The following is a 25,650-nucleotide window of genomic DNA, read 5'->3' on the forward strand; positions in this document are numbered from 1 at the left end:
ACACAGTCTACTACAGTGTACTGAGGCCACGTCAGTCTACTACAGTGTACTGAGGCCACACACAGTCTACTACAGTGTACTGAGGCCACACACAGTCTACTACAGTGTACTGAGGCCACACACAGTCTACTACAGTGTACTGAGACCACACACAGTCTACTACAGCGTACTGAGGCCACACACAGTCTACTACAGCGTACTGAGGCCACACACAGTCTACTACAGCGTACTGAGGCCACACACAGTCTACTACAGTGTACTGAGGCCACACACAGTCTACTACAGTGTACTGAGGCCACGTCAGTCTACTACAGTGTACTGAGGCCACACACAGTCTACTACAGTGTACTGAGACCACACACAGTCTACTACAGTGTACTGAGGCCACACACAGTCTACTACAGTGTACTGAGACCACACACAGTCTACTACAGTGTACTGAGACCACACACAGTCTACTACAGTGTACTGAGGCCACACACAGTCTACTACAGTGTACTGAGGCCACACACAGTCTACTACAGTGTACTGAGGCCACGTCAGTCTACTACAGTGTACTGAGGCCACACACAGTCTACTACAGTGTACTGAGGCCACACACAGTCTACTACAGTGTACTGAGGCCACACACAGTCTACTACAGTGTACTGAGGCCACGTCAGTCTACTACAGTGTACTGAGGCCACACACAGTCTACTACAGTGTACTGAGGCCACACACAGTCTACTACAGTGTACTGAGGCCATGTCAGTCTACTACAGTGTACTGAGACCACACACAGTCTACTACAGAGTACTGAGGCCACACACAGTCTACTACAGTATACTGAGGCCACGTCAGTCTACTACAGTGTACTGAGACCACACACAGTCTACTACAGTGTACTGAGGCCACACACAGTCTACTACAGTGTACTGAGGCCACACACAGTCTACTACAGTGTACTGAGGCCACACACAGTCTACTACAGTGTACTGAGACCACACACAGTCTACTACAGCGTACTGAGGCCACACACAGTCTACTACAGCGTACTGAGGCCACACACAGTCTACTACAGCGTACTGAGGCCACACACAGTCTACTACAGTGTACTGAGGCCACACACAGTCTACTACAGTGTACTGAGGCCACGTCAGTCTACTACAGTGTACTGAGGCCACACACAGTCTACTACAGTGTACTGAGACCACACACAGTCTACTACAGTGTACTGAGGCCACGTCAGTCTACTACAGTGTACTGAGGCCACACACAGTCTACTACAGTGTACTGAGGCCACACACAGTCTACTACAGTGTACTGAGGCCACACACAGTCTACTACAGTGTACTGAGGCCACACACAGTCTACTACAGTGTACTGAGGCCACACACAGTCTACTACAGCGTACTGAGGCCACGCCTCCTCAATCTACTACAGTGTACTGAGGCCACACACAGTCTACTACAGCGTACTGAGGCCACGCCTCCTCAGTCTACTACAGTGTACTGAGGCCACACCTCCTCAGTCTACTACAGTGTACTGAGGCCACACACAGTCTACTACAGTGTACTGAGGCCACGCCTCCTCAGTCTACTACAGTGTACTGAGGCCACACCTCCTCAGTCTACTACAGTGTACTGAGACCACACACAGTCTACTACAGTGTACTGAGGCCACGTCAGTCTACTACAGTGTACTGAGACCACACACAGTCTACTACAGTGTACTGAGACCACACACAGTCTACTACAGTGTACTGAGGCCACACACAGTCTACTACAGTGTACTGAGGCCACACACAGTCTACTACAGTGTACTGAGGCCACACACAGTCTACTACAGTGTACTGAGACCACACACAGTCTACTACAGTGTACTGAGGCCACGTCAGTCTACTACAGTGTACTGAGACCACACACAGTCTACTACAGTGTACTGAGGCCACGTCAGTCTACTACAGTGTACTGAGGCCACACACAGTCTACTACAGTGTACTGAGGCCACACACAGTCTACTACAGTGTACTGAGGCCACACACAGTCTACTACAGTGTACTGAGACCACACACAGTCTACTACAGCGTACTGAGGCCACACACAGTCTACTACAGCGTACTGAGGCCACACACAGTCTACTACAGCGTACTGAGGCCACACACAGTCTACTACAGTGTACTGAGGCCACACACAGTCTACTACAGTGTACTGAGGCCACGTCAGTCTACTACAGTGTACTGAGGCCACACACAGTCTACTACAGTGTACTGAGACCACACACAGTCTACTACAGTGTACTGAGGCCACACACAGTCTACTACAGTGTACTGAGACCACACACAGTCTACTACAGTGTACTGAGACCACACACAGTCTACTACAGTGTACTGAGGCCACACACAGTCTACTACAGCGTACTGAGGCCACACACAGTCTACTACAGTGTACTGAGGCCACACACAGTCTACTACAGTGTACTGAGGCCACACACAGTCTACTACAGTGTACTGAGACCACACACAGTCTACTACAGTGTACTGAGGCCACACACAGTCTACTACAGTGTACTGAGGCCACACACAGTCTACTACAGTGTACTGAGGCCACACACAGTCTACTACAGTGTACTGAGGCCACACACAGTCTACTACAGTGTACTGAGGCCACACACAGTCTACTACAGTGTACTGAGGCCACGTCAGTCTACTACAGTGTACTGAGGCCACACACAGTCTACTACAGTGTACTGAGGCCACACACAGTCTACTACAGTGTACTGAGGCCACGTCAGTCTACTACAGTGTACTGAGGCCACGTCAGTCTACTACAGTGTACTGAGGCCACACACAGTCTACTACAGTGTACTGAGGCCACGTCAGTCTACTACAGTGTACTGAGGCCACACACAGTCTACTACAGTGTACTGAGGCCACGTCAGTCTACTACAGTGTACTGAGGCCACACACAGTCTACTACAGTGTACTGAGGCCACACACAGTCTACTACAGTGTACTGAGGCCACACACAGTCTACTACAGTGTACTGAGGCCACATCAGTCTACTACAGTGTACTGAGGCCACACACAGTCTACTACAGTGTACTAAGGCCACACACAGTCTACTACAGTGTACTGAGTCCACACACAGTCTACTACAGTGTACTGAGGCCACGTCAGTCTACTACAGTGTACTGAGACCACACACAGTCTACTACAGTGTACTGAGGCCACACACAGTCTACTACAGTGTACTGAGGCCACACACAGTCTACTACAGTGTACTGAGACCACACACAGTCTACTACAGTGTACTGAGACCACACACAGTCTACTACAGTGTACTGAGGCCACACACAGTCTACTACAGTGTACTGAGGCCACACACAGTCTACTACAGTGTACTGAGGCCACACACAGTCTACTACAGTGTACTGAGGCCACACACAGTCTACTACAGTGTACTGAGGCCACACACAGTCTACTACAGTGTACTGAGGCCACGTCAGTCTACTACAGTGTACTGAGGCCACACACAGTCTACTACAGTGTACTGAGACCACACACAGTCTACTACAGTGTACTGAGGCCACGTCAGTCTACTACAGTGTACTGAGGCCACACACAGTCTACTACAGTGTACTGAGGCCACACACAGTCTACTACAGTGTACTGAGGCCACACACAGTCTACTACAGTGTACTGAGGCCACACACAGTCTACTACAGTGTACTGAGGCCACACACAGTCTACTACAGCGTACTGAGGCCACGCCTCCTCAATCTACTACAGTGTACTGAGGCCACACACAGTCTACTACAGCGTACTGAGGCCACGCCTCCTCAGTCTACTACAGTGTACTGAGGCCACACCTCCTCAGTCTACTACAGTGTACTGAGACCACACACAGTCTACTACAGTGTACTGAGGCCACGCCTCCTCAGTCTACTACAGTGTACTGAGGCCACACCTCCTCAGTCTACTACAGTGTACTGAGACCACACACAGTCTACTACAGTGTACTGAGGCCACGTCAGTCTACTACAGTGTACTGAGACCACACACAGTCTACTACAGTGTACTGAGACCACACACAGTCTACTACAGTGTACTGAGGCCACACACAGTCTACTACAGTGTACTGAGGCCACACACAGTCTACTACAGTGTACTGAGGCCACACACAGTCTACTACAGTGTACTGAGACCACACACAGTCTACTACAGTGTACTGAGGCCACGTCAGTCTACTACAGTGTACTGAGACCACACACAGTCTACTACAGTGTACTGAGGCCACGTCAGTCTACTACAGTGTACTGAGGCCACACACAGTCTACTACAGTGTACTGAGGCCACACACAGTCTACTACAGTGTACTGAGGCCACACACAGTCTACTACAGTGTACTGAGACCACACACAGTCTACTACAGCGTACTGAGGCCACACACAGTCTACTACAGCGTACTGAGGCCACACACAGTCTACTACAGCGTACTGAGGCCACACACAGTCTACTACAGTGTACTGAGGCCACACACAGTCTACTACAGTGTACTGAGGCCACGTCAGTCTACTACAGTGTACTGAGGCCACACACAGTCTACTACAGTGTACTGAGACCACACACAGTCTACTACAGTGTACTGAGGCCACACACAGTCTACTACAGTGTACTGAGACCACACACAGTCTACTACAGTGTACTGAGACCACACACAGTCTACTACAGTGTACTGAGGCCACACACAGTCTACTACAGCGTACTGAGGCCACACACAGTCTACTACAGTGTACTGAGGCCACACACAGTCTACTACAGTGTACTGAGGCCACACACAGTCTACTACAGTGTACTGAGACCACACACAGTCTACTACAGTGTACTGAGGCCACACACAGTCTACTACAGTGTACTGAGGCCACACACAGTCTACTACAGTGTACTGAGGCCACACACAGTCTACTACAGTGTACTGAGGCCACACACAGTCTACTACAGTGTACTGAGGCCACACACAGTCTACTACAGTGTACTGAGGCCACGTCAGTCTACTACAGTGTACTGAGGCCACACACAGTCTACTACAGTGTACTGAGGCCACACACAGTCTACTACAGTGTACTGAGGCCACGTCAGTCTACTACAGTGTACTGAGGCCACGTCAGTCTACTACAGTGTACTGAGGCCACACACAGTCTACTACAGTGTACTGAGGCCACGTCAGTCTACTACAGTGTACTGAGGCCACACACAGTCTACTACAGTGTACTGAGGCCACGTCAGTCTACTACAGTGTACTGAGGCCACACACAGTCTACTACAGTGTACTGAGGCCACACACAGTCTACTACAGTGTACTGAGGCCACACACAGTCTACTACAGTGTACTGAGGCCACATCAGTCTACTACAGTGTACTGAGGCCACACACAGTCTACTACAGTGTACTAAGGCCACACACAGTCTACTACAGTGTACTGAGTCCACACACAGTCTACTACAGTGTACTGAGGCCACGTCAGTCTACTACAGTGTACTGAGACCACACACAGTCTACTACAGTGTACTGAGGCCACACACAGTCTACTACAGTGTACTGAGGCCACACACAGTCTACTACAGTGTACTGAGACCACACACAGTCTACTACAGTGTACTGAGACCACACACAGTCTACTACAGTGTACTGAGGCCACACACAGTCTACTACAGTGTACTGAGGCCACACACAGTCTACTACAGTGTACTGAGGCCACACACAGTCTACTACAGTGTACTGAGGCCACACACAGTCTACTACAGTGTACTGAGGCCACACACAGTCTACTACAGTGTACTGAGGCCACGTCAGTCTACTACAGTGTACTGAGGCCACACACAGTCTACTACAGTGTACTGAGACCACACACAGTCTACTACAGTGTACTGAGGCCACGTCAGTCTACTACAGTGTACTGAGGCCACACACAGTCTACTACAGTGTACTGAGGCCACACACAGTCTACTACAGTGTACTGAGGCCACACACAGTCTACTACAGTGTACTGAGGCCACGTCAGTCTACTACAGTGTACTGAGGCCACACACAGTCTACTACAGTGTACTGAGGCCACACACAGTCTACTACAGTGTACTGAGGCCACACACAGTCTACTACAGTGTACTGAGGCCACGTCAGTCTACTACAGTGTACTGAGGCCACACACAGTCTACTACAGTGTACTGAGGCCACACACAGTCTACTACAGTGTACTGAGGCCACGTCAGTCTACTACAGTGTACCGAGACCACACACAGTCTACTACAGAGTACTGAGGCCACACACAGTCTACTACAGTATACTGAGGCCACGTCAGTCTACTACAGTGTACTGAGACCACACACAGTCTACTACAGTGTACTGAGGCCACACACAGTCTACTACAGTGTACTGAGGCCACACACAGTCTACTACAGTATACTGAGGCCACGTCAGTCTACTACAGTGTACTGAGACCACACACAGTCTACTACAGTGTACTGAGGCCACACACAGTCTACTACAGTGTACTGAGGCCACACACAGTCTACTACAGTGTACTGAGGCCACACACAGTCTACTACAGTGTACTGAGACCACACACAGTCTACTACAGCGTACTGAGGCCACACACAGTCTACTACAGCGTACTGAGGCCACACACAGTCTACTACAGCGTACTGAGGCCACACACAGTCTACTACAGTGTACTGAGGCCACACACAGTCTACTACAGTGTACTGAGGCCACGTCAGTCTACTACAGTGTACTGAGGCCACACACAGTCTACTACAGTGTACTGAGGCCACACACAGTCTACTACAGTGTACTGAGACCACACACAGTCTACTACAGTGTACTGAGGCCACGTCAGTCTACTACAGTGTACTGAGGCCACACACAGTCTACTACAGTGTACTGAGGCCACACACAGTCTACTACAGTGTACTGAGGCCACACACAGTCTACTACAGTGTACTGAGGCCACACACAGTCTACTACAGTGTACTGAGGCCACACACAGTCTACTACAGCGTACTGAGGCCACGCCTCCTCAATCTACTACAGTGTACTGAGGCCACACACAGTCTACTACAGCGTACTGAGGCCACGCCTCCTCAGTCTACTACAGTGTACTGAGGCCACACCTCCTCAGTCTACTACAGTGTACTGAGGCCACACACAGTCTACTACAGTGTACTGAGGCCACGCCTCCTCAGTCTACTACAGTGTACTGAGGCCACACCTCCTCAGTCTACTACAGTGTACTGAGACCACACACAGTCTACTACAGTGTACTGAGGCCACGTCAGTCTACTACAGTGTACTGAGACCACACACAGTCTACTACAGTGTACTGAGACCACACACAGTCTACTACAGTGTACTGAGGCCACACACAGTCTACTACAGTGTACTGAGGCCACACACAGTCTACTACAGTGTACTGAGGCCACACACAGTCTACTACAGTGTACTGAGACCACACACAGTCTACTACAGTGTACTGAGGCCACGTCAGTCTACTACAGTGTACTGAGACCACACACAGTCTACTACAGTGTACTGAGGCCACGTCAGTCTACTACAGTGTACTGAGGCCACACACAGTCTACTACAGTGTACTGAGGCCACACACAGTCTACTACAGTGTACTGAGGCCACACACAGTCTACTACAGTGTACTGAGACCACACACAGTCTACTACAGCGTACTGAGGCCACACACAGTCTACTACAGCGTACTGAGGCCACACACAGTCTACTACAGCGTACTGAGGCCACACACAGTCTACTACAGTGTACTGAGGCCACACACAGTCTACTACAGTGTACTGAGGCCACGTCAGTCTACTACAGTGTACTGAGACCACACACAGTCTACTACAGTGTACTGAGGCCACGTCAGTCTACTACAGTGTACTGAGGCCACACACAGTCTACTACAGTGTACTGAGGCCACACACAGTCTACTACAGTGTACTGAGGCCACACACAGTCTACTACAGTGTACTGAGGCCACACACAGTCTACTACAGTGTACTGAGGCCACACACAGTCTACTACAGTGTACTGAGGCCACACACAGTCTACTACAGTGTACTGAGGCCACACACAGTCTACTACAGTGTACTGAGGCCACACACAGTCTACTACAGTGTACTGAGGCCACACACAGTCTACTACAGTGTACTGAGGCCACGTCAGTCTACTACAGTGTACTGAGGCCACACACAGTCTACTACAGTGTACTGAGACCACACACAGTCTACTACAGTGTACTGAGGCCACACACAGTCTACTACAGTGTACTGAGACCACACACAGTCTACTACAGTGTACTGAGACCACACACAGTCTACTACAGTGTACTGAGACCACACACAGTCTACTACAGTGTACTGAGACCACACACAGTCTACTACAGTGTACTGAGGCCACACACAGTCTACTACAGTGTACTGAGACCACACACAGTCTACTACAGTGTACTGAGGCCACACACAGTCTACTACAGTGTACTGAGGCCACACACAGTCTACTACAGTGTACTGAGGCCACACACAGTCTACTACAGTGTACTGAGTCCACACACAGTCTACTACAGTGTACTGAGGCCACACACAGTCTACTACAGTGTACTGAGACCACACACAGTCTACTACAGTGTACTGAGGCCACACACAGTCTACTACAGTGTACTGAGTCCACACACAGTCTACTACAGTGTACTGAGGCCACGTCAGTCTACTACAGTGTACTGAGACCACACACAGTCTACTACAGTGTACTGAGGCCACACACAGTCTACTACAGTGTACTGAGGCCACACACAGTCTACTACAGTGTACTGAGGCCACACACAGTCTACTACAGTGTACTGAGACCACACACAGTCTACTACAGTGTACTGAGGCCACACACAGTCTACTACAGTGTACTGAGGCCACACACAGTCTACTACAGTGTACTGAGGCCACGCCTCCTCAGTCTACTACAGTGTACTGAGGCCACGCCTCCTCAGTCTACTACAGTGTACTGAGGCCACACACAGTCTACTACAGTGTACTGAGGCCACACACAGTCTACTACAGTGTACTGAGGCCACACACAGTCTACTACAGTGTACTGAGGCCACACACAGTCTACTACAGTGTACTGAGGCCACGCCTCCTCAGTCTACTACAGTGTACTGAGGCCACGCCTCCACATTCTATGACAAATTACACTTAGAGGTTACACTTACTTCCTTAACTACAGAACAATTAAATACACTTAAAACACACACACGCACACAATTATGCTGACATTAGTGTGTGATTAAGACAAGTGTTTTAGCCAGCCTTCTAATTAATACCCTTAACAGTAATATATTTAAACAGAAACACATCCATAGCGCTAAACACACACACACACACACACACACACACATACACACAGGAGAGCTGCAACTGTCCTCCACACAGAGACATAGGACACAGGCCAATGACTCTCTCTCTCTCCCTCACCCACACACACACACACACACACACACACACACACACACACACACCCCTTTGGCCTTTTTTTCTTATTTACTCATCAGTTGAACTCATTTACAGTTTAATTAAAGACCTGGAAACTAGGCTGTGAAGTGGTGCTTAATCTATTAATTAAGCAGAAGGGTAAGCCTGGGATTTGACCACACAACCTCTTGTCACTAGCACAAACACCTGAACCGCTAAGTTAACACTTCCCATATTTTTTTCATTAAATTTTCATTTTCATTAAAGAAAATGAATTTTCATTCCTTTCAGCTGCCCTCAGTATTTTGTGATGAATACACTGAAGCTGAATCACTGCACTGAAATCCTTCAGCTGACACTTCGGAGTTCTCCGTCCTTACAAAAGGTGAATATTGTCCTTATATTATAATCCATTTCAACTGACTGTTTACATACTAAATGCTGTTATTAAGTTATTCAAGTGAGACTTCCAGACAATATAACACCACTCAAGGCCTTCTCCATGCTCCACTTAAAGAAAAACTCCACTGTGAAATGCATTAGATAGGTTTCATATTGAAATATGTTCGACGTGCTTAGCGATTCTGGCAGGATTAGCACAGTTGTGTTGATTGTGGTATCTAGCATGAGTGTACGAAGAGGAGGTGAGAGTGCTGGACAACAACGCATGTGCCGCTGCATCACTCCGTTTAGGCAGAGATGAAATGAGAGCTAAATCCCACTGGTATCTCTATCAGCAGGTAGGTGGCATTGTGGGTAATAAAGAAAACTAAGTAAAGTAAAGGGCCTGTGGTAGCCCAGTGGTTAAGGTGTCGGGCTACCAATCGGAAGGTTGTGAGTTCGATCCCAGGTCCACCAAGCTGCCACTGTTGGGCCCCTGAGCAAGGCTCTTAACCATCAATTGCTCAGCTGTATATAAGATGAGATAATTTAAGCTGCTCTGGATATAAGAGCGTCTGCCAAATGCTGTAAATGTAAATGAAAACCAAAGTGAACACAAACCAGCAGTTCACTAACGAAGGTAACAATTTAATGATAAAGATGGATACGCAAGTTTTTCTGCATTTTTCCTTCCACATTCGCCAACGTATAGCCATCTTGTGTTTATCTGGTCAACAAGAATTTTGAACATAACAACATAAACCATCGGTGAGGAAAAAGTTCAAGGAAAATAATGACAGCAATCCTTTAAAATCTGACATCGATAAATATCTTATTAATTCTCTACAAATCTGTAAAATCAGCAGGCCATTATATTATATTCATTTGCACTGCCTTTGTTCTATAAACACATCAGATCTCACTTATCAGTCTTTTAATAAAATTCCCACCGGCATTTTAGAGAGTTTTGGAAACGCTCTGTATTTGGGTGTGTATGTTAATGAAAGACAGTCAGCTGTAAATTACCAAGCATTTGAATGTAAGCCTCATTAAATATAATCCTAGTGACATCTTCAAAACTCCTTTAAGGTCCAAGTGCACATATAGCTGTAGGCACAAACCAATCAATCAGAGTGAAGCCTGATAAACAGAAGTGGAAAATATTTTGCCTTACTGCTATGCCAAAAAAAATGTATTATTGATAATAAAAACGGAGCAGAAAATCTTCCATCAGCTGAAGTGTTTGTTCAGATGTGCAGACAGACCGTCCTGCTCTCTGTTTATACTGCTTATGTATGCAGAAGAGGAGGGATAGCGCTTTCCTCCGAGTGTGTTATGTTGCCCTGTGGCACTGTGTGAGCAGCAGCGTGAAAAGATGCTGTCGGCTTCGCGTGTTACAGAGGAAGCGTGTGTTAACCTTCAAGCTCCGGTTTCAAGAAAATCCTCATTTAGGGAAAAAAGAAGAAAAAAAGATATGAACAGATATAAATATGCTGAAGGTGACGGAGGGCTGGAATGAGGGAATATTCCTCTCAATTTTGTTAGCACGGGAAAAGCAATTAATTTTCATTTCTTTCAGTTGCACTCTGTCTCGTGTGATGAATACGCTGAAGCTGAATCATTACACTGAAATCCATTAGCGCGGCTGTCGTGAAGCAACTCGGGCAAATATTGAACTCAGAAGTTCTCGGTCCTCTCAAAGGTGAGCATCGTTTGACTGATAAACTGATAACTGATATCTCAGCGAGTCTGTGAATCCATAATATGATGTTATATATGACATTAATATCATGTTAACAATAAAAGCTAACAACAGTAGCAACAATAGAGGAGCTTTACGTTTTGTTTTTTTATATGAATATCAATACAGCGGCTCATTCGATAGCACGTTCCGTGCTTTGACAAACATTCCGTCCATCCATCCATCCATCCATCCATCCATCCATCCATTCTCTGCACCTCTTGTCCTACTAGGTCAGGGGTGGCCAACCTGCCTCTCCCGAGCCGCATGCGGCTCTTTGCCCGGTTTCATACGGCTATTACGTTCTATCAAAGGCTGTATTTGTCTCTTTCAATACGGTATTTTCGTCAAACGCGCATGTGAGTGGGATGAAAATACCTCAAACTTTCCCAGTAGGAGCAAGATCATTTGAGTAAACAATTTGTGTCAAATGCGCTCTCAAAATGGCAGGGAAAAAAGGTGATGTTCATGTGTGCCCATGTGTATGATGTGGCTCTTTGTGGTAACACAGTAAAAAACGTGGCTCTTGGTCTCTGACTGGTTGGACACCTCTGTACTAGGTCAAGAAGAACCTGGAGTCTATCCCATAATAGTCAGGGCGCATCCTGGAGAAAAAATGCCAGTCTATCAAAGGGCTGAGTGTACAGGCAATTTAGAGATGCCGATCAACCAAGAACGCATGCTTTTGGACAGGACGAGGAGAAAAGGAAACCAGGAGAAAACCCCCTGAGGCACGAGGAAGAACATGCAAACTCCTCGCAAATACTATACTAGTTAGCAAGGCTTTGTCTTTAACCAGCTGTTCATAACCTGGGGGTCAGCAGTGGGGTTAAACTTGGAGTGTATAAAAGACTTGCCTAATGGCACCACCTACCGTTAACATGATATAACTAATTAAGTGTTGATTGAAAGAAGTCACCTGGGCTTAAATTCCTGGTTTATAGTCATAACTGCTGGGCTGCTGATTAGACACAGAGTAATTTTGTTGCACAGGTGCTTTAGTAGAGCAGTATATGAGTTAAACACATCTACTGAAAAAAGGAATGACCAGTGCATTTAACCAACTGAGACAGATGCACTGCTTGTGTATCCAACTCACGTACAACAAGCTGTGAATTTGTTATCATGCACTTTTACCTTCCTCTCTCACACACACACACACACACACCTTCATACAGACTGAAGAACAGATGTTTGGAGTACAGTAACACAGGTAAACACACAGGGCAATGAACTCCCTATATAACAGCGGTACAGCGAATCGTAGAAATTCTATAGGAGGTTCTTGAATGACAAAAGTCTTGTGTAAACACTTATACTAACAATTTACATATAAATTTGTTTGTGTCCAGGTTGATAAATGAGGCCGTGTTTGTGCTGAAAGATTTGATGATGCAACTTTCTGATCATAAGGCATCAAGATTGTCTACGACTGATTCTATATGTAAAAGTGTATTTGTACACACACACACACACACACACACACACACACAAAATATACACACACACAGCCAAAGGATCACACACACACACACACACACACACACACACACACACACAGCTAAGCAAAAGAATGTCTCAGTTTTGGAACTTAGTGTAAAACATCTTTAAAGAGAGCGTTCTTATTACTGCACACACAGCCAAAGGATCACACCCACACACACACACACGCACACACACAGCCAAAGGATCACACTCACACACACACACGCACACAGCCAAAGGATCACACTCACACACACACACACACACACGCACACACACAGCCAAAGGATCACACACACACACACAGCCAAAGGATCACACACACACACATGCACACCCCCACCCCCCACACGCACCCCCAAACAAACACCCCCACACACACACACAGACACACACACACACTCTCTCTCTCCCATGTGATAGAAACAGAATACGATTTAGATCTTTCTATAAAAGAAAACGTGTGTGTTTGGAGAAGTGTAAACACACCGAAATTCATTTGATTTTAATTGAAGGTGCCTGGATATGATTAGAAATCAATGAATTATTAATCTTGTCAATGAAACATTAATGCTTCTATGGAATCTGTAATGAGAAGTGGTGCTTCTATATTAAGTTTTTATTTGTCCAGAATAATAACAAAAATATCTTTCTAAACAACTGGCTCAAAATATCCGACTTGTGATTCTATACACCAAAAACTGGATAATACTAGAGTTCAGTGCTTAAACCTGTACACTAGACTCATTATACTATAGATGTTATACCTATAAAACTAGACGTGTAATCCTAGACCTAACTTATTCTGACTATCGTGCTGCAGTGACGTGTTCCATTTTCAATGAAGATTGAGAAAAGTTTCTTGTATCTTCTCCATATGACACCACACACATAACACTAGGCTTAAAACCTCAACACTAGATCCAAAACACTAGACTTGTGATCTAACCTCATAACAGTAGACTCTAACATTACACCCATATCACTACATATATATCATTACTCATAATGCTGGAGTTGTAACACAATGCTAACACAAATCTTGTAATGCTAGACCCATAGAATTAGACCCTAGACAGACAGTACAGTCATTAACACTACACTAACACTATCATTACAGCAAAGTGCTTTTAACACGAAACCCATATTGCTAGTCATGTAAAACTAAAGTCGTATCACAAAACCCGTAAAACTACACATGTAACGCTAAAGTCACAACACAAAACTCGTAATGCTTGACGTGTAATACTAAAGTGTCAGTACACAAAACTCGTAACGCTTGACGTGTAATACTAAAGTGACAGTACACAAAACTCGTAACGCTTGACGTGTAATACTAAAGTGTCAGTACACAAAACTCGTAACACTTGACGTGTAATACTAAAGTGTCAGTACACAAAACTCGTAACGCTTGACGTGTAATACTAAAGTGTCAGTACACAAAACTCGTAACGCTTGACGTGTAATACTAAAGTGTCAGTACACAAAACTCGTAACGCTTGACGTGTAATACTAAAGTGTCAGTACACAAAAACTCGTAACGCTTGACGTGTAATACTAAAGTGTCAGTACACAAAACTCGTAACGCTTGACGTGTAATACTAAAGTGTCAGTACACAAAACTCGTAATGCTTGACGTGTAATACTAAAGTGTCAGTACACAAAACTCGTAATGCTTGACGTGTAATACTAAAGTGTCAGTACACAAAACTCGTAATGCTTGACGTGTAATACTAAAGTGTCAGTACACAAAACTCGTAACGCTTGACGTGTAATACTAAAGTGTCAGTACACAAAACTCGTAATGCTTGACGTGTAATACTAAAGTGTCAGTACACAAAACTCGTAACGCTTGACGTGTAATACTAAAGTGTCAGTACACAAAACTCGTAACGCTTGACGTGTAATACTAAAGTGTCAGTACACAAAACTCGTAACGCTTGACGTGTAATACTAAAGTGACAGTACACAAAACTCGTAATGCTTGACGTGTAATACTAAAGTGTCAGTACACAAAACTCGTAATGCTTGACGTGTAATACTAAAGTCAGTACACAAAACTCATAACGCTTGACGTGTAATACTAAAGTGTCAGTACACAAAACTCGTAACGCTTGACGTGTAATACTAAAGTGTCAGTACACAAAACTCGTAACGCTTGACGTGTAATACTAAAGTCAGTACACAAAACTCGTAATGCTTGACGTGTAATACTAAAGTGTCAGTACACAAAACTCGTAATGCTTGACGTGTAATACTAAAGTGTCAGTACACAAAACTCGTAATGCTTGACGTGTAATACTAAAGTGTCAGTACACAAAACTCGTAATGCTTGACGTGTAATACTAAAGTGTCAGTACACAAAACTCGTAACGCTTGACGTGTAATACTAAAGTGTCAGTACACAAAACTCGTAACGCTTGACATACAGTATAACACTAAACCAGAGCTCTCAAGTGTCACGCATTAACGTGACAGTCACTCATTTCCCTCTTTTATCACGCTCTCCCGCAACACATCGTATTTCTCACGCAGAAAAACTTTTTGACTATTTATCGTACATTTAATATGCCGCAGCGCCCAAAATGTATCAGTCCACACCGCTGTCTCTATGGAACCAGGCAGGAATCAAGCGCTTCTGCCCTGGAGCTCTTAGTCGAGCCTGACACTTATCAGCCAATCAAAAATGAGGCTACACAATAGCCATTCAGAAAATAGCACTATTGTAGCTGGGTAAGATTTAACGCAACAACCAATGAAAAAAAAAGCAAATCCTGGAATTGTTCATCATCATCCTCGTTCACTCACAGAGAAAACCACTGGAGCTGCGAGCATCACTCTGAGCACAGAGTAAGTCATGATCTTCTGTTTTAATGTTACAACAAATTCACAATATAAAATTTCAAATATGTCACTCTTGCCTGTCTTCAAATCTTCAGAGCCCTGCTAAAGCTGTAACATGAGACCAGAGATGTGTAACATTTCAAAAAATTCGCAATGCTATGACCCTACAATAATAACCCTAAACTTGTAATGCTTGACTTCTGACACCGAGTTAAACGATAGACATAAGAATAATCTCATAAAATTAAACTCGTTACACTAAACACGTAACACTAGATTTTAAACCTTAGACTTGCAGCTCGCTTGTAGACATGTAAACCAATGCTGGTAATGCAAGATCTTTAGTGTGAGCCTTAAAACGGTAGAAAAATAACACTTACAATTTAAAAAGTCTCCAACCGTTAACATATAACATCTTGTAGACTCTTATCCCAAACCAGAAAACTTCTAACTCAAGGGTCTTTAATTAGACCAATAAAACCTCAAGCTAGAACATAACACAACTCCCAGTCAGACAAACACAGGAATAAATCTGTCCATATCAGTATCATAGTAGATTTGATCCAATCAGGTCAGACATACTATACTGTATATACAAACATGACAGAAAACAAATGAGGAACGGAGAGAAGAACATACAAAGGAAGAGGACAGACAGGAAGCTTGTACATCTGTGTGTGTGTGTGTGTGTGTCTGTGATCTATCACTGCTTTGATGGAGTAAAGCAGTATATTTAGTGTGTTATGCAATACACTCTTAGGACAGAGAGAGAGAGAGAGAGAGAGAGAGGCAGAGGTTTGCATCATTATTCTGTGCATTGTGATGTGCTTAAGAAGAGACAACACAAAGAACGGCATCCTATCAAATCCATACAGACAGCACACATGGTGTAGAGGAACGAAGATCATTCTGCTGGAGAGAAAAGAAGAGATGGAGCACTGCGAGTAGGAGTAGGAACATGTGTGGGCATGATGTGTCTTACTCTGGAGGGTCCTCTGTACATGCAGCGCAGCTGGTCCCATGCCTGTGTCTGCTGGGCGTCCAGCGTCACTTCAGTCAGCTCCTGCGGCAGGACGGAGACATGGTTAGTAACGACGGCCAGCACCTGATCTTAGTGTACATTTCAGTAGTTAATGATTTTCAACAGACAATTATTCAATCTCAGCTGCTGCTCTATTGAGCACATAAAGGATACCTTATGTTATAAGGACTTACAGTGAATAATGGAAGTAGACTTGAGTCAATAGTGTACATGATAACGAACAGTGTATTGAATCAGTGTGTATAAAGTGTATATTCATTTTGACAGCAAGCCGAACCTTACTGTATATACAAATCAGAACATCGTATGGGTTTCTTACGGTCTGTCGTTCGGCAGGAAACTGATTACAGAATTTTTTTATTTCAACTCTTTAGCCATAATAACAAAACGCTCCACAATAAGGCAGGAGATAAACCCAGAACCGTACTAGAAGATAAACTGTGCCACTGGGATTTTTGTGCAAAGAACAATGTGGATAAAAGCTGCAAAGAAGTTGGTAAAAGTCAGAACGGTGGAGTTAATTGGACATTAAAAGTGACATTTTCCAGCTTGATAGCACGTCAGAGAAATGGATGAGCGATTACGGGCTGACGGCTTGGCATTTAATGCCGCTGAAGAGAAGAGAAAAAAAGCACAGGGTTTGTTTTGGTTCAGTACACATCCACTTACATAGCTCTTACTGTTTTGTGTATATATATATATATATATATATATATATATATATATATATATATATATATATATATATATATTCATTCATTCATTCATTCATCTTCTACCGCTTATCCGAACTACCTCAGGTCACGGGGAACCTGTGATACACCCTGGACGGAGTGCCAACCCATCGCAGGGCACACACACACTCTCATTCACTCACACAATCACACACTACAGACAATTTTCCAGAGATGCCAATCAACCTACCATGCATGTCTTTGGACTGGGGGAGGAAACCGGAGTACAAGGAGGAAACCCCCGAGGCACGGGGAGAACATGCAAACTCCACACACACAAGGCAGAGGCGGGAATCGAACTCCGACCCTGGAGGTGTGAGGCGAACATGCTAACCACTAAGCCACCGTGCCCCCCATATATATAAAATATATAGTGTATAATCTAAGAGTAACAAAAGAGCCTCGCTTTACCTCCACATAAGTGCTATTCTTTCTTTGAAGCGAATGCAGTTAACATGCTGTCTTACTCCAGCAGCTCTGAATCTAGGAGGAGCTCAAAACCACAGTAAAGATCACCACCTGATCCTACACAGCCGGACACGAACGTGCTCCCCTCAGGGAAGAACGAGTCCTCATCACTATCTACCACATCATCAGAGTACGGTTCCTCTTCACAGAAAAGATCTCATCCGTGTGTCATGGTAACTGACATCCACTGAGAACTAGCCACAGACTTACAAATAAAAATTTCAAGTGAACTGCCTCTATGTAAACGCTCTTATTTTTCTCACTACTTGGAAAAGTGTTGAAATTCATGGTTGTGTTTGATAGAAAAAAAAAACAAAAAACAACAACACTGGAGTACAACATCTTCCTGCCATTAAATTGCTTTTGAGTATAAAAAGCTAGTTTCACACTGTAGAAATTTCACCACTTCAAGCTCATTATCTTCGGTAGGATGTCAGTGCTGACGTGGCTTTGTGCCTCACTACGCTCAGCACTGAGTGCAGCACAAGACAAAATGGCAAGACAAGACAAGGCGAAGCGCAGGGCGTAGCAAACGAGAGAGCGCGATGGACGTCTGTGTTGTTCATTTCCCAACAACAATAGCAAAGCCAACAGCGTCCATGTGAACTGCATGTGAATGTTTTTTTTTCCATAAACAACAAGGTGTTGACAGGTGTGTGTTCTAGTTTATAACAACATTCTAAAGAACAAAATAAGTGCCTAAGGGCAGAGCTGCAAAATAAGTGCTGCGGAGGCGTAATGAATTCTAGGGCAACAATCATATAAAATAAATCTGATTGAAATTTTTTTTTTCCCTTTTAAATGAATCTGTTTTTGTTGACTAGCTCACTTATGTAAAATCTCTACACATATTTCACTACTACTACAGTACACCTGTTAGACCACACACACAACACTACATACACAACACTACACTGACTTGACCATAAATACTACACCCGAAGTAAAATATTTGGAACATCTGAGCATAAAAAAACTATAAATAAATATATACTTTATTAAAAAAAAATAAAAAGTAACTGTTGACCACAAATCATCTTCTTTCGGCTTTTCCCTTCAGGGGTCGCCACAGCGAATCGTCTCTCTCCACCTATCCCTATCTTCTGCATCCTCAACACTGCACCCACTAGCTTCATATCCTCATTAATTACATCCATATACCTCCTCTTTAGATTTCCTCTTTGCCTCCTGCCTGGCAGCTCCATGTCCAACATTCTCCTACCAATACACTCACTCTCCTTCCTCTGAACATGTCCAAACCATCTTAATCTGGCCTCCCTAACTTTGTCCCCCAAACGTCCAACATGAGCTGTCCCTCTGATGTGCTCGTTCCTAATCCTGTCCAATCTTGTCAGTCCCAAAGAGAACCTCAACATCTTCAGCTCGGCTACCTCTAGCTCTGACTCCTGTCTCTTCTTCAGTGACACTGTCTCTAAACTGTTGACCACAAAATGTTGAAAAATCGTTTTCCCACAAATGAATTTGTTGTAATCGGTTGATCGGGTGCTTTGATATCTGTGATGTTCTTACTTGTTAAAAATGAATGAAAGGACTTGGTGTGTTTAGCTTTTCCACACGTTCATCTCATCTGCTTAAAGTTGTGTGAAATTGGACAGTTAATGAACCCAAAGTTTTCATTTCACTCGGATTAGATAAATGGCTTAATGAGCAGGAGAACTAAAAGTTTCCTGAAGAGAAAAAAAGAGGATTTATGTGAATTGTTTGTTTTGGTTGTTGTTTTGTTGTCATTTCGGTGTAATTCTTGTGTAGCAGGGTTTCTGATTGTGACACCACCCTGGTGTCTTATATAACACTGGAATACATTTAGCAGCACTTTCATCTTGGGGTATAAGCTCATGAATGAACAGCTTTTGCACCACAGGGTGTACACAGCAGTGTAAAATGCCTCAGTATTCCTCTGTATGACCATGTGGTCTTTATCCATAATGGCTGCTCACTGCTGTTTTTATCATCAGAGGCCTCACTTTTATTTCCTTCATGAACCACAGAATACCAGAAGACATGACATTATAGCTTTTGATCCTTAGACTAGGTTATGAGCTGTGTGTGTGTCTGAGTGTGTGTGTGTGTGTGTGTGTGTGTGTCTGAGTGTGTGTGTGTAAAAAGCTGCCCTGTCTGATGTCCCAATCTGTAACACTTTACTGGAAGCTTTCTGTCTTTCCTGTGAAAACCAAACACGATAAATAACGTCAAGTCTGACGCACACAGACATTTGTGCAAATATCAGCCCTTACACAACATTCAGCGATGTCACTGAATTACTGATGGGCTTTCAGACAAACTGTGATGTACAACTCATCACACGTCACAACATGACACAACACAACTCATCACACAACACAACTCGACACAACACAACTCATCACACGTCACAACATGACACAACACAACTCATCACACAACACAACTCGACACAACACAACTCATCACACGTCACAACATGACACAACACAACTCATCACACGTCACAACATGACACAACACAACTCATCACACAACACAACTCGACACAACACAACTCATCACACGTCACAACATGACACAACACAACTCATCACACATCACAACATGACACAACACAACTCATCACACGTCACAACATGACACAACACAACTCATCACACGTCACAACATGACACAACACAACTCATCACACGTCACAACATGACACAACACAACTCATCACACGTCACAACATGACACAACACAACTCATCACACGTCACAACATGACACAACACAACTCATCACACGTCACAACATGACACAACACAACTCATCACACGTCACAACATGACACAACACAACTCATCACACGTCACAACATGACACAACACAACTCATCACACGTCACAACATGACACAACACAACTCATCACACGTCACAACATGACACAACACAACTCATCACACGTCACAACATGACACAACACAACTCATCCCACATGACAACATGACACAACACAACTCATCACACACGTCACAACATGACACAACACAACTCATCACACATGTCACAACATGACACAACACAACTCATCACACGTCACAACATGACACAACACAACTCATCACACGTCACAACATGACACAACACAACTCATCACACATGTCACAACATGACACAACACAACTCATCACACGTCACAACATGACACAACACAACTCATCACACGTCACAACATGACACAACACAACTCATCACACGTCACAACATGACACAACACATCACACGTCACAACATGACACAACACAACTCATCACACGTCACAACATGACACAACACAACTCATCACACGTCACAACATGACACAACACAACTCATCACACGTCACAACATGACACAACACAACTCATCACACATCACAACATGACACAACACAACTCATCACACGTCACAACATGACACAACACAACTCATCACACGTCACAACATGACACAACACAACTCATCACACGTCACAACATGACAACACAACTCATCACACGTCACAACATGACACAACACAACTCATCACACGTCACAACATGACACAACACAACTCATCACACGTCACAACATGACACAACACAACTCATCACACATGTCACAACATGACACAACACAACTCATCACACGTCACAACATGACACAACACAACTCATCACACGTCACAACATGACACAACACAACTCATCACACGTCACAACATGACACAACACAACTCATCACACGTCACAACATGACACAACACAACTCATCACACGTCACAACATGACACAACACAACTCATCCCACATGACAACATGACAACACAACTCATCCCACATGACAACATGACACAACACAACTCATCCCACATGACAACACAACTCATCCCACATGACAACATGACACAACACAACTCATCACACATGACAACATGACACAACACAACTCATCCCACATGACAACATGACACAACACAACTCATCCCACATGACAACATGACACAACACAACTCATCCCACATGACATGACGCAACACAACTCATCCCACATGACATGACACAACACAACTCATCACACATGACACAACACAACTCATCACACATGACACAACATGACGCAACACAACTCATCCCACATGACGCAACACAACTCATCACACATGACACAACATGACACAACACAACTCATCACACATGACACAACATGACGCAACACAACTCATCACACATGACATGACGCAACACAACTCATCCCACATGACAACATGACACAACACAACTCCACACATGACACAAAATGACGCAACACAACTCATCACACATGACATGACGCAACACAACTCATCACACGTCACAACATGACACAACACAACTCATCACACATGACACAACATGACACAACACAACTCATCCCACATGACACAACATGACGCAACACAACTCATCACACATGACACAACATAACACAACACAACTCATCCCACATGACACAACATGACGCAACACAACTCATCCCACATGACACAACACAACTCATCACACATGACACAACATAACACAACACAACTCATCCCACATGACACAACATGACGCAACACAACTCATCACACATGACACAACATGACACAACACAACTCATCACACATGACACAACACAACTCATCACACATGACACAACATGACACAACACAACTCATCCCACATGACAACATGACACAACACAACTCATCACACATGACACAACATGACGCAACACAACTCATCACACATGACACAACATGACACAACACAACTCATCACACATGACACAACACAACTCATCACACATGACACAACATAACACAACACAACTCATCCCACATGACACAACATGACGCAACACAACTCATCCCACATGACACAACACAACTCATCACACATGACACAACATAACACAACACAACTCATCCCACATGACACAACATGACGCAACACAACTCATCCCACATGACAACATGACGCAACACAACTCATCACACATGACACAACACAACTCATCACACATGACACAACATGACGCAACACAACTCATCACACATGACACAACATGACACAACACAACTCATCCCACATGACAACATGACGCAACACAACTCATCACACATGTCACAACATGACACAACACAACTCATCACACATGACACAACACAACTCATCACACATGACACAACATGACACAACACAACTCATCCCACATGACAACATGGAGCTCTACACAGTGTTGTGTAGTTTGTTCTTCATGTTAAACAGCACATCTGACCTTACAGTGTGACTTGTAGGGACTCCATTTAAATTCGCCACAATACCAAGAAATATTAGCTGTTTTCTCTCGAGTGTGCTTGAAAGCCAAAAAAAAAAAAAAGGTTGTTTTCAGGAACTGTTTACTTCATAAGTGCAGTGTTTGTGTGTGTCTGTGTGTGTGCGTCTGTCTGAACTCAGGAGCAGAAGTGTGATTGAATGGCTCTAGAGTTCGGGGGCAAAATAAATGCAATTATTTTTCCGTCTCCTTCCAGCGCAAAAAGAAATCAACTCGGTCACGCTTTAGTCGTTTACGTCGGCGAGGCGTGAGGCGGCGGCCGGCGCTCGCGTTGATTTGACGAAGCTGTGGTCTGCAGAAGAGCGCGTTCCTAAAAGCGCTTACTTACCCCTCTGCTCACTTACCTATTAAACCTATTACATGGCACTTCTGACTGACTGCCAGGCTGCTTCATCTCACATGGTTTAAAAGAAGAAAGCAGCAACAAGGAAAAAATGATCTTCTGAGGAAAATCTTTCATGGCCTTTTCTGTATTAAATACAGTCTCGGTGTTCAGGTTTCGGCCCCCAGCCGACGTCGATGCTAAACTGTGTGGCGATTCTGTCAGCATCTGTTCAGATTAGCGCTTGAATAAGATTTACAACCACAGCTGGCCCTTAATTACAGTAACTTCTGGCATGGAGTGAGAACTCAGGCACACCAAACAGAAGCCACATGTTCTCTCGATTCACACAGAACACGGCGCTAATGAATCCTCTGTGTCTTCTTTTTAAAGGAATACATCACTCAGACTGCTAACGGTAAGCAACAGAGTGAAAGCCAGAGTGGATTCTGGATCTTTAACACAGAACGATAACGCAAACAACAGCTAGCTTTGATGCTTTATTAGCTAGAGGAGCATTTCGGGATGAAGCGCTCCTTTAAAATCTTGAACAAGTGAGAATTTGATGAACCATCAGAAACTTTCTGAGATGTACGTTTGTGGAGAAATAACGTGTGGTTTAAAATGCAGAACCTTTATGGTATAATCCTTTCACATATCAGGGGAGGAAGCAGAATTTTAAATCTGCTTTAGATATTTTTTCTTTTCTCACTCCTTTCTACCAAAAAACCCTTTATTGGCCTCCTTAATAATTATAGTTCGCTGATGTCACAGAAAGCGAGGGACCGTTCATCTGTCAAGTGGGAAACTCAAGAGCAGAGAGATAAGAGGAAAGACGAAAGATCTCCTCCGAATAAGAGAAGGTGGGAGAGCTTGCAATGGGACGTGTAGATATTTATACGTCTGATTCTGCGTCTTTACTTCTGTACTGAAGTCACTGCTGCACACTGTAACGTTTAAAGGCTTTCAGTTGAATACAGAAACCTTGTGCTGACATTTAAAACACCTTGCTGGTGTATCCACATGCAGCCTCGTTAGCGCCAGCACACGGGTTAAATATTAATTAAAGGGGAAGCTCATGACAGCCTGACCACAGCAGTGAGCCGCTGCTACGAAACCCCCGACCAAGTGTGACACCTGTGTGTGTGTGTGTGTGTGTGTGTGTGTGTGTGTGTGTGTGTGTGTGTGAGAGAGAGAGAGAGGCTTCAGGAACGAAGGGCCTTTCTGGTGAAGGGGTTGTATGTAGAGCTTGATGCTCGTGACACCACTGAGGGTGGCAAAAAGCCTGATGGGAAGTCGCTGTGATGAGTCACTGATTATAATCAGAGAGATAAATCCGCTCCCATCGGGGTCCTTTGAAATGAAAATGTGCACTTTGAGAAAGTAGACCACTTTAGTGAAGGCTCAAGTCTGTGCCACTTGGAGACAAAAGCTTAATTGCAAAAATGGTACTAATGCATCAAGCTAATGAATTCAGTTCATAATTAAAAGTGCTGTTAGAAAAAAAAAAAATAGAAAAGAAATCTTCCCAGACCCGGGGAGATAATTGTAGAATTTCTAAGAGATGGTAGAAAAGTTTACGTGCCCCACATGACTAAAAAAACTCAAACAAAGAAAAATGTGAGCTGATTTACTCACAGGATCTACAGAAGATTCCAGCTTTCGGTTTACGGTATCTGGTAGATACCACATTTATCTCATGTATACAGCTGAGCATTTAAGAGTTACGGGCCTTGATCAGGGGCCCAACAGTGGCAGCTTGGTGGCCCTGGGATTCAAA

The 25,650-nt window shown here is 44.3% G+C and overlaps 1 protein-coding gene across 3 annotated transcripts in view; it reads right to left on the reverse strand.

The window, feature by feature from the left end:
• vps8 (VPS8 subunit of CORVET complex) overlaps positions 1-25,650 on the reverse strand; it is a 109,561-nt gene that overhangs the window by 7,520 nt on the left and 76,391 nt on the right. For all 3 annotated transcript variants that reach the window (XM_060860734.1, XM_060860735.1, XM_060860733.1), the window contains exon 44: positions 16,941-17,021. In XM_060860734.1, the coding sequence (XP_060716717.1) occupies positions 16,941-17,021 (81 nt within the window). The remainder of the gene's footprint in view (positions 1-16,940; positions 17,022-25,650) is intronic.

The sequence above is a fragment of the Tachysurus vachellii genome, chromosome 24 (assembly GCF_030014155.1).
Source record: "Tachysurus vachellii isolate PV-2020 chromosome 24, HZAU_Pvac_v1, whole genome shotgun sequence".
Taxonomy (NCBI): Eukaryota; Metazoa; Chordata; class Actinopteri; order Siluriformes; family Bagridae; genus Tachysurus; species Tachysurus vachellii.